Source organism: Rhea americana, unplaced genomic scaffold (genome assembly GCF_003343005.1).
Source record: "Rhea americana isolate MKP2758 unplaced genomic scaffold, rheAme1 scaffold_33, whole genome shotgun sequence".
In the NCBI taxonomy this organism is placed as follows: Eukaryota; Metazoa; Chordata; class Aves; order Rheiformes; family Rheidae; genus Rhea; species Rhea americana.
In genome coordinates, this window is record NW_028186457.1 from 1813394 (window position 1) to 1832655 (window position 19262).

Consider the following 19262-nt stretch of genomic DNA (forward strand, 5'->3'; position numbering starts at 1 on the left):
ATAGGAAAAAGAWGATGAGTTGGTAGAAAGTTTGGCTTATATCAGGCTCAGTAAGATTAGATTAGAGAGTTATCAAAGGCTGAATTTTGACAAAAGATGACAGGAGAATGCTAGTCTTAATGCAGGCACATTTTGAGCCCACAGAGACACATGCTGCAATCAGAACAGTAAGGGTATTTTTGAAGTAATTCAGAATCTGCCTTGCAGCATGTATTGTCATCCTCCTCCTCACCCTCCCACGGTTTCTCTACCTCTTCTCCATCTCTGCAGTGCAATTTGGATTTTCACATCATTTGCATCCTGCAGATTTTCCAGTTGCCCCTTTCTGCAGCTGTCCATTGACAAATTAGCATCAAAAACGATCTGCTGGTAGAGCAAAGCCCACTGATACAGATTGTTATCTGAGATAAAGTACTCTGCATCACTACAAAAGGAGCAGTACCAGTTGCTTATCTTCAATGGTTTAAATAGACTTCAAAAAGCCCATTTTTTGCTGCCATATCTGATTTTGAGCCAGGTGTGACACTGCATCAACGGCACATGGGAAGACATTAACATCACTTCCAACCTGTTTTGACTTGCCCAGCTCAGATGCGCAGAGATTTGCCTKCTTCTTGGCCAGTCTCTTGACTTCCACACAAGGCTCAAATCCTAGACTTTTCCCCTCCATGCTACAAAATATTTTAAACGCACTTCATCAAAGCAACAATATCCTCTCCCAAAATTTTGTTCAGCTCAACATTAGAAAATAGCTCATTTTTATTGAAATTTTTAGTCCCTGGGCTACTGAGAGTTCTGACTGGCCAAACAGCCCTGATATAACCAAAGAAATGATACCTGATTCAAAAAGGTTGTGATCTAAATGGAGAAGATAGATAGATAGGAAGAGAGTGATGAAGCAAAGTGACTTGACTGAGGTCCACAGAGCTCTGTGGCAGAGATATGCCTTCTCCTTGTCAGCCTACAGTCGTATCTGAGGACTGTACCCTCCTTCCTCCAAAAGGCCTAGCTGGAATAACAGTTGCATAGGATGACAGCGCTTAAGCTACATCTAGACCCAGAATTTAGAGATACCCAATTATTGCCTGTGCCACTGAGCTGTGTACATGCCAGCTTGGTGCTAAGGAGTAAGGAGAGTGCTACAGAAAGGTTTTTTGGGGATCCAGACCAGCAAAGGCAGTGCTCAGTGCCTGGTCTAGCACAGCCAGGTGCTGTCTTCCAGACACAGTTGCTTTCCGGTAACATAGGGACCCCAAAAACTTCAGTGGCATAGGCTCAGCTCAGTGTCACCAGCTTTTCAGAGTTGGTGGGAGCCAGTCCAGATGAGCTGCCTAGAACTGTTACTGAAACATCAAGATCCAAGCTGGCTTGTCTGCAGCCCACACTAGTTTTTGGTCTCAAAAGCTTACATAGGTGAAACTCGTTTCTTCCTCCTGCTGATCTACAGATCGATATGAATCTCTTTATTCATCTAATTATAGCTGCAAGGAGTTTTCGCAGCTTAAGTGTATTTGTCTCCCCGCGATGTGAATACAACAAGGCACAAAGACCACTTCATTAAAAGATCATCTATGCTGGATCTTATTTGATCTATAAAAGTCACTGCTTTGCTGTATAAATTGTATGGCAAAAAAGTGTCAAGCTGGATGACTTGACTTAGCCCATGGAGCAGAGTTCAGTTCCACAGAGCAGCTGGAAGAGCAACTGTCACCAAGTAAATACAGCACTTCCACTATGATTCAAATGAGCTGTATGGGCACCATGCTCCAAATCCCCATCAGTCAGCATTACAATTCAGCCCCAACTCAGCCAGTATCTTGGCACTCTTTAATCACTGATTTAAGCAACTGCTGCCTCCTTACACTAGAACTAGTGAGACAGAACACAAGTGTCCCCCAAAGCCAGTCAATCCAGTTAACTCACCAATAGAGGTGACTGAACTAGCCTGGCTGACTTTGCAAAACAATGAATTAGGTTGTGCTTCTTCCCTCCTACCATAGAGCTGCTGGTGGGAATGACAAGTTTCCAGCAAAGCAGCAGTGATGTCTTCAACCACCTCAGCCAGGCTCTGAAAGGGACACCCATCCATGCCCAAGAGGTTTCATCCATTGCATTGATAAACAGGCACTCTGCAAATCAGGAATGGGAGAAAACAAGAACATTGAATTGAAGATACACAGTTATCTCTGGCACAACCCAGAATTGTATCAAGGTCTCCWGTACTATGAAGTTTTTTCAGTTCACCCTTGTTCCTCCACCTTCCTAACAAATATTCCTCCTGAAGTACAAAATGTAGGGTTCCTTTATTTCCAGTGTCATCAGACAGATACTGCTCTTTAAGCAATGGAAGCTCTCTCCTGAGCAGTAGGTTGCTTAGATCCCTCTAAAAAAGGATTGTTGTCTATAAAGGAGACTGAGAATATCCTAGCAAATATAGATCCAGGCTGGTACTTAATAGTCACCTGACAAATATAGCTCCCAGCTTGCTACCCAGTGAATATTACACTTATAGAAATGAGCGCCTCTTCAGCAGGAAAGTCTAAGAGCCAAAATTAACAGCCAAAGTAAATCAGGCTGAGAAAGGATTTGAACTCGACACTTCTGTATCTCTAGAAAATGCTTCAACATCTTGGCTAGCAGACGCAACAAGGGACTAAGGGAGCAGCACAACCAGCCTGCCTCTGCTGAATTTTGTTCAGATCTAACCTATTTTAGAGACTACATCTGAGTACACTTACCCCTCAATACCTGCAAGTAAAGAACATTTTYTGTGTGAATTCTGCTAGGAAAGAGATGCACCTTGGGACATGGGTACAGCAGTATATGCACAGAATACGTATGCAGAGCAGAGCATCTGCAGCTGAAGGTGTCACAACCCAAAAGCAGCATCTTCAAAATCCTCCACAGACACAATCTAGCCCTGCCAACACTGTTATTTCTACTCATATTAACCCCATGGGTGTGGATATTACCTCTCTATGTTATAATTCAATCAGATGAAAAATAGGAGCAGTACTTAACCTTCTTTTGAAAACCTCATGATGAAAGTAAGCTATTAGAGGACTTTGTGCCAGTGAGTTATTAATAATCACAGAAGACAGTCCTGAAATCTTTTTAACAGATTCTTATTGAAAAAAAATTATACAAGCTAGAAATTAAACAACCCAGGAAAACTTCAGTCCTTTGTTGGTTATCTATAGAAATTTCTGGACAGGAATTAAATACACATGCTTGACACCAAAAACATTTATAAAGCAGCAATATAATGCAAGTTCTTCTCATCTTATTGGCCAGAATGACATTCAGGAATTAGCACAAAAAAAATTCAGGGACAGGTAACTACAGGCTACCAGGTTGACAGTTGTTCTAGAGACCAGAGATTAATTGTACAGGAGGAACCAGATGAAAAGCTGTAAAGAGGGCATCCTAACACTACAGATGAAAAACTGACAAGACATCTATCACACAGCACTGTAGAGAGAGACATGGGCTTGAAGAATAGTGGTTTGGTGCTTCCTCTGTGCCCTCCTAAAGAGGTCAAGTTTGAAAAGCCATTAAGTCAGAGCATTTGAAGGGTCTCATTCTTGTCCCCAGAAGTCAGAATCACAAGGCAATTTCCTGCAACCAGTGGCTTTGCCTCCCAAATCTGAAACAAATAAGAGACAAAGTTGATTTCAGCTGAAGGTGAGAGCTGGGAATGCAGCACAGCAGTGAGTATAGGCTGGAGGGAACACTCAGGTGGTTGCAGCTGCAAGTACCCAAAGGGCAGAAGTGAGAACAAATAAGCAAAACCAGATAGAGACCCAAGAACCTGCAAATAAGTTCAGAAGTGCTTCAAAGGCAGTTCACATGGCAAGTGAAGGAGTCTGGGGAAATGAGAAAGCACACCTCAAAGAATTTAAAAATTTGCCATATTTCCGTATCACATCACATTCCCAGAAACCATCATGGCTTTGCTTCCTGCTGACCAGCAAGGCAGTTGCATTTAAAACATAAGCCTTCAAATGCAGCCTATAGCAGCYCATGCACCACACATTACCTCTCATTTCAAATTACAATAGCAAGCCTGAGCCAGATCCTGCATTGTATAAGGAAGAACTGTACAAACACAGAACAAAATGATGTCCCTTACCACATCGGACTTGCAGTCAAAGCCATCTAGATTTTTACATTGATATCTTCCACTTACTATATCATTACAGATTCTCAGCACACCAAGCCACTCCAAGTCACTCCCAAACCAGCTCTGCCAAGCTAGGATGGTGGTATTTTCTCTGTCTCCTCACTTTAAGCCTGAGGATTAAAGTCTTGTTCAAACACCAACTATCAAAACCATTGTCACTTAAAAGAAACAATGCACAGAGAAATATCATCCAGTTGAAGAGGTTGCTTTGCTGCCTGTTCCATGCACAAGAGGAAAACTACCTGAGCATGTTTTGTGCTCAAAGGCCTGCTGAGCTTGAGCTAAGTGAGACTGTGTCTCTAAGTTCTGATACAAATCATGTATTTCCTCCCAGGGTGTTAACAGTCAGCTGGCCAGCCAGCAAACCCCCATTGATGATCTCAGGGCATCAGTAAAAAAAGTCATATACAGGCTATGACAGCTCATAAACCACTCACTGCTTCTTATCCCAAATTACAGCAGCAAGCAAATAGAGGGAAATGCTAGAATCTATCTATTTCACATCTTCAAAAATAAATTTTGGAGATGTCAGTGTTTCTGTTCTGTGCTGCTACGGAGCTGCATGCTTCTGTGGGAACATCTGTGACATGCGCACGTGTATTCACATCGCCAGAGAGCACAACCATCCTGCACAGAGGCAACCTGCCCCAAGGAAAACGAAGGGGAAATTGGAGAAGCTGACCACGGATCACCAGACAGTTCCCATCCTGTTGACCTCAGAGAAGACAATTGCACAGAACACCAGCACTGTGCACATCATCATTCTGATTTATTTTCTTCTCTGCATTATTCACATCTTGCTATAGCTGTAGCTACCAAGGATGGCTGCACAGGCAGGCTGGAAGGACAACCATGCTCAAAGCATCCAACCCTCAGAACTCTGATGCAAAGCTACAGGACTGCTCAGCCCTGATACCCTGATCCCCATAACTGCATCCTAGATGCAGACAGGCCAGATACAATTTTTAAGGCTTCTAGAGMAGTACCAGCAGAAATGACAAACTTGCTTTGAATTAACCAAGTGAATAAATGCAAAAAATTGGAGGCATCTGGTCCAGAAAGCATGATTGCTTATCAAAAGACTGAAGTACTGCAGAAATTGTGTAGCTCTAGTAAGCAATTCAAGCTGGATAATCATTGTTAAAAACAACCAATTAAGAGCCTGCAGCTCTAGGACACACTGGTGTTATCTACAAACAGCTAATGTGTGTTAACAGAGACTGTTTTATAAATTACAAATATTGACAATCTTTACATATAGTAAGAACTCTCTATCACTGGGTAGCATTTTGAGTTGATGACAAATGACTAAATTGTGAAAGCCGTGCAAAGTCCAAGAAAGAATGYTTCTTCATTCTTTTGTACTATGTTCCTTAGGGCCTGTGTGTGCCCAGTTAAATGAATCCTAAAGGAAYGTGCTTGCCAATAGATACGAATTGCCTGCTTTTCACAGTAAACGTTGCGCCCTCATTCATTGAATAGTTTCCCCTCCTTGTCTTGAAACACTATTTTTCAGTTAATCTCTGACCCCTAACTGTGTGTTTTAAGCTATTTTCCCCTTCTCTTTCTCTCTGTTCCCTTGCTGCCCTTAATTCATGTAGCAGTGGGACTGTGCTCCACACTGCTTGATGGGTACCCACAGCTCCCCAAATGATTGCAAAGGAACAGCATTCACAGTAGCTTAGCAAGCTTCCCTGAGTGCTGCTGCCAGAGCATTTGGGATCTGCTCAGGATTTGGGAGTAGGGAGGTGAGGGGAAAGGCACTGTTCTTTAAGGCCAAGCAAAATAGAGAATTGCACCCCAACAACTTTGGTCATTCTGCAGCTAGCAAGAGAATCACAACAGCTTATTCTCTTCAGTTCCAATCCTCAATGTTTTTTGTATCACTCCTGAACCATTTGCAGCCCGACCTACAGACATTTTCAGGAAGAGACACTGGCAACCTAAAGGCCTGATCCTGTCACGGAAATTCCTGCACAATAGCATCAGCAGTGGAACACGGAGAAGGATGCAATTTGCTTTGAACACTCATTATGTGTTTCTCTATACAGCCAGCTCTGTCTTTCAATCCTCTCTCWCACATTAAATTTCTGGAATTGTCCACAGCACTTCCATAAAGAATTAAGTTCTTTAAAGTAATCTTCCCTTGAGAAATTTACAGCTGTCCTGGAGGTGATGCTAGTCCTGCTTTCCAGCACACACACAATCTGTGCAATTGCACATGCAGTACTTACGCAGTGATTGTGTTCCCTAAATTTTCAGCGGTCCCCTTGGGCACACCATTGTTTCACTCCTGTTGTTTCAAGTTACATTGACCTGTTTTAACAAATGGTCACTCCTGCATACTTTTATCTCTTCATGTTTGTTTTTTTCATATGTCCTCTGTCTCATTGTTGTTCTGCTATCCAAGTCATCATCAGCTTTAGGTTAATGGGTGATTATACGTAATCTCATGTGTAAACCTTCAGCTGCAAGTCACTGGAATGCTAAAGCCTCTGTTGCTCCCATCTCTCGAGGACTGCTCGAGTCYTGAGGACTCTTTCCTGGACACCCTACAGTTACATGATGTTGTCTTGCTGGGCTAACCCTATTCCTTCTCCAGTGATTTGTCACTGCCTGAAGGGATCTCTGTAGCCATTTGCATTTTTAAGTAGGTCAGCRTACATGTATGTGCGTCTGGGAGAACTGTAAGTAACTGTTCATCGTTTAAAACAGCTCATTATTTTTGGAGTGTGAAAGAGATGTAGAAAGCCTGTTCTTTCACGTAATAAGCTTTGAAACCTCATCTGTTTCTTCTCTTTGCTTTTCAAAGTCATTATGTGGAATAACTGATAGTGCATTTTTCCAGAATACCTTAGTCTTCTCTTTCTAATACCTGCCTCTCAGATATTTTCCTGCTGCCTCTGAGACACACACTGGAATTCCCTCTGCTCTACTTCTCCTCAAGACTAATAATCATGTTCTCTAAAGGTCCCAGGTACCATTATAGTAACTTGCTTTTTGTCTTCATTTATCTTTTTGCCCAACTCCTTTACCACTAAAATTTCACACCTACATATCCTTTCTATATAAAGTCACATCCAATCCAAATCTCTCAAAACTCTTTCAATTGCTTTCTGTGTGAGACTTCATGCACAAAAAAGTTCCACCATTTGCAAAGGAAGGATAATCAAGAGGCAGAGTCATCGAGTAAGTGGCCCCAAATGGATCTTTGGCAGAGCTAAGCATAAAAATCATACTGTTGCTGCCCTCCAAGACTGAACAGAAGATTAGTTCTTTTACTTTCTCGTGAAGCAAGGCAATGACATTTCTAATTAAGCACATGYCTTTAAAGGTGACTTTTTGTCTACATGTACAGCCCATACCAGGAAAATAATGGTTCAATTTATAGAAAACACTGATAGTTCTCATGCTTCACATGGTAGAATGTGACTCAGAAGTTCATCAAGTTATATGCAATTGCTACATCACCAAAAATCCTTTCCTCCTCAAAATTCTGTGTCTCCTCTCCTCTTTCCTCAGGCAGAAGAATATATCTGCTGGCTGATGTTCTCTTCAATAATTTCCCCTAACTCTMTTACTACTGAAAATCTGTTATGCCCATACTTCCACTGAAGCAAATGAAATGAATTAGCAAGCCTAACTTCTAGAGAATGACCACAAAGTTGGTTCAAGGAGAGATTCAGATGATACACAAATTTGTACGCTACCCAGCACGGTCTTGTGAAATGTGGATCATTAGTGCTTATGCTACATTTTCCTGGGGAGCATTCAGCCTTCTAAACCTTGGTGGCCAGGTTGAGACATGAAGATTCTAAGTTTGCTAACTTCTGGAAACCCCTCCCTGAAAACTAGGTTCAAGGTGGACACCTTGTAACAAAGACACTCCAAATCACGATCACTGCTTCCACTGTGCTGCCAAGATACAAGTGAGCAAGCCAAGTAGGCCTTCACGGTACTAAAGAGACTGACAATGGGGAATACCAATTAGAAGTTCACAAGGAGTACTAGAGGTCTCCAGTGTGAAGAACATACATCTCAAGCCAYTAATAAAGACCTTGCTATTTCTGATCTTACCTTTGCTACATAATTTTTATCCTTTGTAGGCAGAGTGATGTCATTCCCTGAGCATTCAGAAAGGCTGAGGGCTGGAAGATGAACTTCATATGGAATTCATGAATGGTGTTTTGGGACCTGAGGGAGAAGTTGTTGGCCAATTCTCTCACTTGTTCAGCTCAGGGCTTTCCATGTTGGCCTGCTTGGACCTAAGAACATCCCCCCCACACACACAGACACACACTTTTTTTTTTTGTAATGAAAGAATAACTCCTGTGAAAATTCAGCACCATGCATGGAGCTACACGCTATCCCTTCACATCATGGATGCACCTCACTCTGTGAGGGGAAGACTTATTTGACTACTTACATTAGCAGGCAGGAGAAGGAATTCTCACATACCCAAGCAATATTAAACTCCAGTGATCAAGTATTATAGCTATCTTACCTAGCAACATTTCTGATTCACATGCTTCAGGCAAAAATATCTGCTTCACAGTCGTTTCCTCAGAGGCTTGTGCTCCCTTTATGCCTTGTCTCAGACAGCAAATAGAAAGTGTTTCTACTTATACTCCACATTAGAGAAATTTCTGTTCGACATCTTGAAAGCTGTAATGTTCACTCCCTTCTGGAGGAAAGGGAAATGACACTTACTACTGGATATCATTGCCCAAGAAAATAGGAAGAAAGTGTGAGACAAGGTTGGTACTAAGTAAGCAAGAAAAAATTCTTTGGTTTGATGCATTGAAAGTAACATTAAAAATACTTCTATGGTTGACCTACCAATTCTATTGCAGTCTTCAGAAACCTTCTGCCATAGGAGCCCATAAAGCTGCTTGGCATATACAGAGGGATGCTAAGAACTAGTACACCAGTAACATACGTGACCAGATTTAGGTACTTTTTAGTAGTGTGATCTAATTCCTAAAGTGGAGGACAATGAAAAGAGAAATGGGAAGGAGAAAAAACCCACCACCACCGCAACCCAAAAAACAAGGCTAAAGGAAGTCCTAAAGATGTTTCTGAAAGGAAGAAAGGTGATCCTCTGATCAGAGCTTAACAAAACTTACTCACAATATATTGCGACATTGGCCCTGTGACTACTAGTTGCCAAGCAGCCACCAAGTTCAAGTGTAGCCCAGCACTGATTTCAAATCCTAACTTGGTGCTATTGCTTTCAGAAAAGTAGTTAGCCATTATAATTACTTGACATGGGTTTAGATACTCAACTCTAGTGAAATAAGCTTTGTAGCTATTACGCTGTGTGCATAATTCCACTAGTGATCCTGTTTGAATAGTGCTTTTGACAGAAGTCACCTGCAATGTAACATTACTAATGTTTGCTGAGTTACAACTCAAGATGRATGCATTGCCTAGGATAACCAATTATTGCCTAGGATAACTACTGTTATACATGACTGACATCGCAAAAATAACACAATAAAAACAGCTTGATGTTTAACAGCTACTTTGCTTTACCTGTTTGTTTTGACAACTTGTGAAGCCAAGGTAGTAACAGATTCCTGTACCTCTCTGCACAACACCCAGTGTAAACGACCCCCTTGGCCCTTTATGGGAGCTTTATGTAATTTCATAACAGCAAAGAGCAGATTCTCTCACTAGCTCTAGAGCACATGGGTTGGATGACTAGGACAGGAGCTATTCCTTTTATTTTGTAGAGCTGACTGTTTATCAGTGTACCTCTAAGCATGGAACTAAACTTGTCTCCTCACCAACTCGGGCGGCATATCACAGAAAAGATGCTCCAGGAAAAAGGAGGCCCTTTCTGACACCTGCACAATCCTCTGAGTCTTTAAGGCTGCCGGTAAAGAAAGGTACTTATGATGTTTGATAGCAGAGAATCGTACCCGTGAGGTGCCAGAAGGAACAGGATTCAGTTCACTGCCTTAGTTKTGTTGACTTTGCAAAGTTACTGGGTAAAGTATCAAATTAATTTCTGTCCCCTTAAATCACCAAAATACAGCAGACATGCTGAGAAAAAGTCAGATGAGTGAAGGGACTATTTTAAGGCACTTTTTAACTCACAGATGCACTGAAATTATGTCTGGCCTGTAAATGTTAGAGGAAGGGACAGGTTTTCTAGTTCTGGTTCTACTTTCATAAATCCAACTATTATTTCAAAACAGTAAAAGAAAAGGCAGGGGAGGGATCTAATCATTCACTTTCAACTTATCAAAACTTGCTGCCTATAAAAATATGGACAAACTTTAAGCTAGGATGTATTCAAATATTTTCTAAGTAATTTTCTCATAGGTGAAAGATAGAGCATCTCTGCCTGTAGGTCAATTTTTTGTGTAGAATTCAGTACGGGGTTTTTTTTTCCACCTCTGGTAAAGGAAACAGGTTAAAAAACACAGCCTTGACTTTTTAAAAATGTATCTATCCTAGTTCTTCACTCAAGATTATAACTGCATCATGAAAGAAAAATTTCAGCTATTCCTGTTTCCCTTATTTTCTTTAGCATATGGTAATCTTTTCCTCTAAAATTTTCAGGTTTGATACCTACAAGAAAAGAGGAGCCCAAACTGGCACAGAGCTCCTCCCAAACTGCTTGGCAGGATGTTTAAATGTAGCTCACCCAGTGGACCACTCTGCCTTCCAAACCGCRCATGAAAATGCATAAGAACATAAATTCCACAACCTAGAACGACAGTCTCTTGCAGAACTCAATGCAGTCTTCAYTGATCAGCTTCTTTCTGGTGGGGATTTAAAGGCACAGCTATCCTTTCCTAGGCAGCGGTTCTTCAAAGAATTTAGAAACATAGACCTCTGTTGGACCTGCTGTTTCACTGCTATTGCTAGGAACAACATTCCTTTATGATCTTTTTAACCTGCATCTCARAAGAAGAATGAGCTTGGAAGTTTTCCATTTCTGATACTTATCTTTGTTAATGCTGCTATACGCGGTTCCATCGTACATCCTATGTTCTACTGCTACTCAAGAGAAGATGAGTGAAGAGAGGAGGGAAAGTGAAGTGAGGCAGAAAGTTTGGAGTGAATGRGTCTTCCTCTGTTACAAACCAAGTTATCTGCTTATTTCACTTGAAAATAAACAAACCAACAAAATCAAAAAAACCTATTGCTTATAAGCACAACAGGAATATCTGCAGGTATGTTTGACAGCTTAATGAAATGTGAGCCAAAATTCTTTGTTTCTGGATTGCGCCAAACCCAACTGAGATCACAAGGCAACTGCTCTCTTACCATATATATTGCCTGAGTTGTGGTAGCAGCCAGCAGTCTCATTCAAAGAGCAGGACTCTACTATGCAACACAAACTAAGCTATGTTAAGCTAAGGAAAAAATACTAAAGATGGGCCCTGACAGAATAGTTCACAGCCTAAATACCATCTCCAATTTTTCAGAAAACTGCTAACTTCCTGATATTCTCGAGGTGTACAGTGCTTCAGACCAAAGACTGTGCTGCAATCACCAGATCATTCTGTCAAAAACAATAAAATCAGGGAAGTTATCAAGAAGAAAGCCTACTTCAATAAGTCTTCAGTGCAGCAGAATAAACTCACTATATAAGAAGCATTTCTATGATATATGTTATACTTTACTGTCGCATTGTAAAGACAGAGACAGCATCTTGCTCTCAGAGCTCGCCAGGCAGGCTGACACCATGCTGTTGACTTGACAATCCATTTCAAACCAATCTAGCATCATAGGAACCACAGAAGTCTTCAATCATATAACATTTTGGAAGTCATTGTTCACTACTTCTGTGACTGTATTTTTACAACTGTCTGAGAGCAGAAAATGGGGCTCTGGGAATCAAATGAAAGAGGCAAGACTTAAGAACTGCATTACAGGGTMAGCAGACCCCATCTCTCAGTGACAGTGCAGCCTGCTTCATTAACAGCAGAATTAACACAGTCTGATTGCCTGCAGATTCATTCCCAACCTCAATACACTGCTACTGGAAAAATCTCTCTTCCTGTGTGGTTTCCAAACACAGTACTTCATCCTTTCTGAAGAGTATTAACAGTTCCACGCTACATCCCCAACGCTATCCTACTTCTGAATACCTTCTACCACTCAAAGTCCACMCTGCAAAATATCCTTTTCTGTTCTACACTCCTCATCTAATTGGTGGAGGGAAGAAGAGGACCTGCAAACTAGAACAAGGCAACATATACTGTTGGTGTGACATACTCATTAGTCTGCTGGCTGCTACTCTCAGCTGCCAGGCCAGCCAAGCGAATGGGATAAAGATTGAGCTTTTSCTCCTTCTCCTTTTCCCAGCATCAACTTTCATAAAAATCCTTTTAGAACATAATGCTGAAATCACTACCCTTCTATCAAAGCTGACTTTTACTGCCAAACAAGTTGAAGAAATATCAAAGCAGTAGATTAACAGAAAGACATAGACGACAATCACAAGCTTTGATCTCTCAGAAAACAAGGCTAACTAGGGTTGCTATCCCATATTATTAGCAACAGAAGAACTTTCCAAAGAGGCATTCCTTCCAGACAGCAACCCAGTAGCAGACATTACCTTTTATTTTTTTAAACACTTTGATAATTTCTCAGGCTACAGAGTACAAAATAGGGGATGTTACACTGCTTGTAAGAAAAGGAATTTCAATGGTGTTTTCAACAAGTTTGCTAAAGTGGACAACAAACCACTCTCGCTTCTGAAGACTGTCCAGTATTGTAATTCAGAATGATTATTCTCAGAGYAATTAGTGAGTAACTAGGTCAGACTTACATAACAGAGAATATAAGCYTAGACTAAGTGAAAAATCTCTTCCAGTCACTTAATAAGAATCTGAAATCTGGCCCTTTGGCAAAAAAACAAGTATAAAAATCAGTCTGCTATCTGATAGACTCAACGATACATGTCAAGTTTCTGACGACTGATGCCCAGAAGGCTGGGCAGAATGAAAGACACTCCATCTACCTTCTAAGAATTCACTTTCACCTATTTTAACTGTAAGTCATACATTCCCAATCCCCTCTTCAGTTCTAGCAACTTCTGATATTTGGTGTTTGCACTGCACAGCGGTCGTTGTGAGTTCCTGTTAGGTACTGCATAGGCAGCTAATCATCCAATTTTAGGAAAAGAAAACATAAGCAATCCATTACAAATTTTTTAATCAAACCAATTAAGAAAACATAGAAAACTCCAGCCAGTTATATGCCCCACAAATTGAACCCCAAAAGACAAAAACAATGGACTGACCAACTGTTTCTTATTTACAATTAATAAAAATATCTTCTAGYGACACAAAAGCTCTAAAGGTCTAGAGACCTGCTCCCTGTCCATCAGTATTCGAGAAATCTCTTCAAAGTCTGCATGAACTAAGGATGGAACATAAGAGAGGAAAGASAGAAGGTTTCTGTGTAGGGAGGTATGGGCAAGAGCAATCACCATTTCTCATACAGTTGTTCTTCAATAGAAAATGCAGATATTCCAAACCAAAGCACCTTTCAACTACAGCTCATTATTTCTATATTTTCTATGGTCTCAACACATTTTGCACAGTATATTTATACATTTGCAGTAACAAAAGAACAGCTTTTTAAGGAATGAATCGGGCCATAACAAACAAGCATTTGTGAAGATGTTATTACTGTCTCTTTAGATCTGTAAATTACATGTCAGTATCTCTTTCTGAGCTGTATTTGACTATTTTGGATTGTTTTGTATGGATAGTCCATTTGGGCTGCTGCTGTTAACTATCATCAGTATCTACCACAGGTTTCACGTACAGCTTTTATGGATTCTTCTGCTTTGAGTTACTAGTCATCAGCTATGTAAAAAACGGGGATGTAACTGATGCATTCATTCTTTCAGCCCCAGGAATATCTACTACAGTAACTGTACTAGTTAAAAATCTGTGCGTCAGTGGGGAGGGAATCACAGGACACAGAACATGACAGCCCATAACAGAAATGGACAGAAAAAAAAATCCTGTTTTGCTATGTACTTTAAATTATTTTATATTTCAAATCATTATTTTGTGAATAAACTTTTTTTCTGCCTTTTTACATGAGAAAACCATGAACATAAAGTCTTTTTCCTTCCCTGTCTATAATGTTATGGAGTTATCTCCACTAAAGGTACTACATTACCTGGTAACTTCACTGTGACATTTTTATCCTCCTTCTCAGGCAATGTAACAAGGATGTCAGGTGCCAGTACAGGCTCTCATTAAATTTCCTGGTGTCTAGCTGGAAGGAATACCAGGGATAAACTAGATTCAGTGTGCTAAAGCAAAAAAGAGATGCCTTGAAGATATCATTACTCCAAAAATACTTCAGATTATTCCAATCTTCTGTTCTAGTTTTGAACAAACGGATGCCATTTACACCAATTGGAAATGTCTCTGGAACTTCTGTTCTCACTTGAGAAAATAAAGATGAACACTGTCTTCTTCTTGGCATCTTGTTTTGTGCCCCATCTCACCGGGAGATCTCTTCCAAACCTTCACCGGTACGGTCACCTTATACTGCCTGGTCACATCATGTCCAGCTGCAAAGAAAAGTAACAAATTTGGAAAAAGAGGCACTGAATTCAGGTTCTTTATTTTGTGTGTTTAGCATTTAGAAATCAAAGTAAATTCAGAAATACTCATGATAAAATATAAATGCTCTGTGCTTAAACTTAATACTAAGCTGTTATAAAGCACAGAATCAAAAGTGCTGAGTCATTACAAATCTGTCTCCAAGGCAAGTAAAAATGGCTAAAATATTTATTAAAAATCCTCTTGTAATTCTTAAATTCCAGCAAGTCTGTATAGAGAAGGTTAATTGAGAAGTCTAAAACAATTTTTTTTATTATTATTTTTAGTTTCCCACATAAATAGCTATTCTACATCAACAAGCCTTGATAATGTTATAGAAAGTTATAACAACCWGCTATCAATCAAGTAGCTTTACTGGATCTTTGGAAGGGTGCTAGAGAACAGGATTAATCTATGTAACCACCAGCATTACCACAGAACTCTGTGTTTGCCATCATTACATTAGATATTTCAGTGTATTTTACAATGGTAACTAAGTAATTTTACGTGCACCTTCTCTGTCTTAGCTCCTCAGTGTTTTCTAAGTCAAGCACTGTAACCTACTGCTCTAAGMAGCTCTCTCTCTCATTGTATCTTTTAGTTACAATTTACTTCTAAAGCCATATCATGTCTTTATGCCACTCACCAAATCATCAACGTCACCACCTTCATCTGTAGCAGGCGGAGTTTCATTTTGCTTTTCTTTTGAGGTCAAGAACTAAAAATAAAAATRTATTTAAATGATATTGAGAAAACGCAGACCTTTAATATTAAATGTATTTATTTTTAGTATCAAAATTAACACAGCTATGATTAAAAAATGAAGAAAAGCTCCAGTGATAATGAATCACAAAACAATTGAGGTTGGAAGGGATCTCTGGAGATCATCTGGTCCAACCCCCTTGCTCAAGCAGGAACACCTACAGCATGTTGCCCAGGACCTTGTTTGGGTGGCTTTTGAATATCTCCAAGGAAGCAGTCTCCACAACCTCTCTGGGACTGTTCCAATACTCAGTCACCCTCACAGTAAAGAAGTTTTTCCTCACATTCCTGTGTTTCAGTTTGTGCCCACTGCACAAAGAGTCTGGCCCCATCCTCTTTACATCCTCCCTTCAGATATTTAAATGCATTGATAAGATTATCTCTGTCCTCCCTTCTCCAGGCTGAAGAGTCTGAAATCTCTTAGCTTTTCCTCATGTAAGACATGCTTCAGTCCTGTAATCATCTTAGTGGCCCTTTTCTGGACTAGCTCCAATAGTTCCATCTCTCTCTTATAGTATGAGAGCCCAGAACTGGACACAGTACTCCAGGTGTGGCCTTGCACCAGGGCTGAGAAGAGGGGATGGATCACCTCCCTCAATCTGCTGGCAAAGATCTTCCTAATGTAGGAAYGAAGTTCATTGTGATTTCCATTCTCAAAAACGATCTTAAAGCAGTGGAAATTTCTTAGGACTTCCTTTTAACGGATTTTATGGTAGCGTGTGTTAATAATGGACAACTGGAGTGGTTCTTCAGATAACACGTAGTTAAGCTGTAGAACTACTTTTCAAAGGACACTGCAAATACTAGTCCATGGTCTCACTGAGAGATTGGACAAGTTCATGGAAGAAATACACTGATGACCTACTGAGGTGATAGAAACAACATCTAGCACAGAAAGTACCTGAGATGCCAATGGCTAGAGCCTGGGAATGTACACTTTTCCCTACCCATCTGTTATCAGCCACTGTCAAAGACAGGATTCTGGGCTAGATGAAAACTTAGTCCATTCTTATAGGCCATTCTTAGGTTCTAAAAAAGGTAATTTTAAAAATAATATTGTGACTACAAAATGCTGAAGGACAGAAAAAGAACCCCCCCCCAATCTTCCCTGTTGCTATTAAGACACATGTAAGTTGACCAACRTCTTGTTTAGCAAAGATACACTCTGTTTCTGAGTGGAATTCAGTAAAAGTTTCCCATTTAGTTCAATTAATATTTAACAAATGAACAAAGACATGAATTAAAAAAAACACTCAAACATGCAAGGTGGTTTAGAATGGTAGTCTTTAAAAATAGAATATTCATTATGTAAAGTCCTATTGCAGGCRCTGCAGATACAGCTCACCATATGCCCTTCACTTAGTGTATGGCATCATAAACACAAGGTAAAGCTAACCAGTTCAGACATTATAACAACAAAAATGAAACATATAGACAACATCTGGGGTACAAGTACCTCTGAATTATTTTTGTCTTACCTTAACATAGTACAAAAAATAATAATTTATCAATAATGATAGGAAAAAAAATACAAACACATGATTACTTGTTCAGCTGTCTACAAGTTTTAGTTATGCTCCTGTTAGCAACATCCTCCGTAGTAAAATTATAAAGTTTGTTTTTCTCATTAAAATGCACAGAACAACAAGAACATAGAGCTAGAAACAACCCTGTCCTAGATAAAAAAGATGGCAGCGAAAGGGGAGGCGGAAGGAAAGCCACACTACATGGTTTTTCAAGTTGCACTATCCTCAATTCAGAAACAATTTGGTCATAGCTCTAGATGACAAGACAGAATATCTGATTAGAAAAAAAAATCACACTAAACAATCTATAAATACTTGTTTAATGTTTAGGTAACATTTTTGTGCAAAAATACCCGGCTTATAAAAGCAAACTATTGTTTACCTGAGGACCTCAATTACTAGTCATGGAGGTCATGTCAAAGATAATCTAGATGGATAAGATCATGGTATTAACAGCACTGAAAACCTCCATGCTTCCTTCCTTATAGAATGAGTAAAAATGGGTAACCACCATTGCTACAAACTGAAAAAGTCTCCCTTTCCCCAGCCTCTTCCCCAGCCTCCCTCTTCCTCCCCCTCTCCTGGCCCTCCAATTCCCTATATTAAATACCTGAAGTTAATTTTGTGGAGAAGTACCAGATTCCACATCCATCAGGATTAAAAAGGAATTATATTAATTTTGGTCAACCCAAAACAGAAGATGTAAATCTCTGCATACTTGTCTCACTAGACAAAGGTCAGACCTTTTCTACATCCTGAAGAGTAAAATCCAACAGACTTCCTCCACAGACAACACTCATGTTTAACATGGACTTCAACTTATCTTATTGCTTTTGTAGCTGCAAAAAAAATGAGAAGGTGGCAAGGATGCAAGGAATTAAAATTTCWAGATGCCATATGTTTGTATATCTTTTTCTCCTAGGAAAGATTTCAATCTAGTAGTATTACGAAGCACATATTACAAAACTAAAAGCTAATGACAKTGTCAGCTCTGAATGTTTTCTGTGACAGAGTAAATTTCATTTTACACAGTTAATTAAGAGTCAAATGGTATTTCTGAAAGTAGCATATTTTTTCCAAGTTCTCAAAATTAGCTTTCCCACAYTAAATTAGCTAAAGAAAGCTAAAAGCTAAAGAAATTTAGGAAGAATATTTACAAAAAAAAAAGAAAGTTGAAGTTTCTATCAAGTGCTGAATATTTGAAATTGCCTTTTTTTAAAAAAAAWTTGTTTTATATTTATGCAGAAGCAAATTACATACAATAGTTGTGCTGAAATCCATTATCTTCTCCAAAGCAACCAGAAGAAGCACTTAACAATTATGCTCTTTTAGCCTATCATCTTTATGCTCCAAAAGAAGCATCTCCACTATTACAGGGGAGGAAAAAAAAAGGGGGTGAAGAGGTACGACTATTTTTCCCTCAGTAATAAGTAGKAAAGAAAGTATGCATAGGTTAACCTTGTTCAGCTAGAAAGAAAAAGAAAGTTTTGCATGTTACTCCCTAATGGGCAGCCATGCAAGTATTCCATTCTTCCTCAAAGAACTTGAAATCCTATATCCAAAACAGTCCTGAAATTGCTATCAGGTAAGTGACCTGCACAGAAGAGAAAAGGCTTCTGTGTAACATAGGACCAAACTGACAGCCGGTCCCTGCCCTAYACACTTGCAATTATGAGCATCTGACATATTACAGAGGTGAAGAAAATATGCATCTTACTGTATAGTGTAACATTAAAAAAAAAAATCCAATATACCCCTTTTGTGAATTGTTTCAAAGGATATCATCTTCAATATAAAAATCAAATGAACCATTTTTGCCATTTGTTATAGACATAGGAAAATGCTATGGCAGGGTTTGAGATCAGAGCAAGGGAAATTAGATTTTAGGTCAGGCCCACAAATTCAAGATAAAGTTTTCTGTCCCTATAGATCTTTACTCCATGTTCACATAGTCCTCCAGCTTTTTAAGTCATATAACCCCTCAACAAACAAWGACAGAGCTCTGCAAATCAAGGTTTTGGTTTTGGATCTAAGAGTAAGAGAAACTGATATAGTGATTTATAACTCTTTATAACTTGTGCTGCATTCCTATGGAGGCACAGCATCTTAGCCACTGCAAGCTCATAGTTAAGACAATTATATGCTATAATGTCTTTATGGCTAGTAGAGATTTCCTCAAGAAATAGAGGCTATTTCACACAG

At 39.6% G+C, this 19262-nt stretch overlaps 1 protein-coding gene across 3 annotated transcripts in view; it reads right to left on the minus strand.

The window, feature by feature from the left end:
- Positions 1 to 13343: 13343 nt before the first annotated feature.
- Positions 13344 to 19262, minus strand: part of XRCC5 (X-ray repair cross complementing 5) — a 51295-nt gene continuing 45376 nt past the window's right edge. For 2 of the 3 annotated variants that reach the window (XM_085310975.1, XM_085310976.1), the window contains 2 exons: positions 15419 to 15490; positions 13344 to 14741 (listed from right to left, as the gene is read on the minus strand). In XM_085310975.1, the coding sequence (XP_085167101.1) occupies positions 14727 to 14741; positions 15419 to 15490 (87 nt within the window). In that variant the 3' untranslated portion in view covers positions 13344 to 14726. Of the gene's footprint in view, positions 14742 to 15397; positions 15491 to 19262 lie in introns of those variants that run through there. The other variant, XM_085310974.1, reaches the window with a different exon arrangement.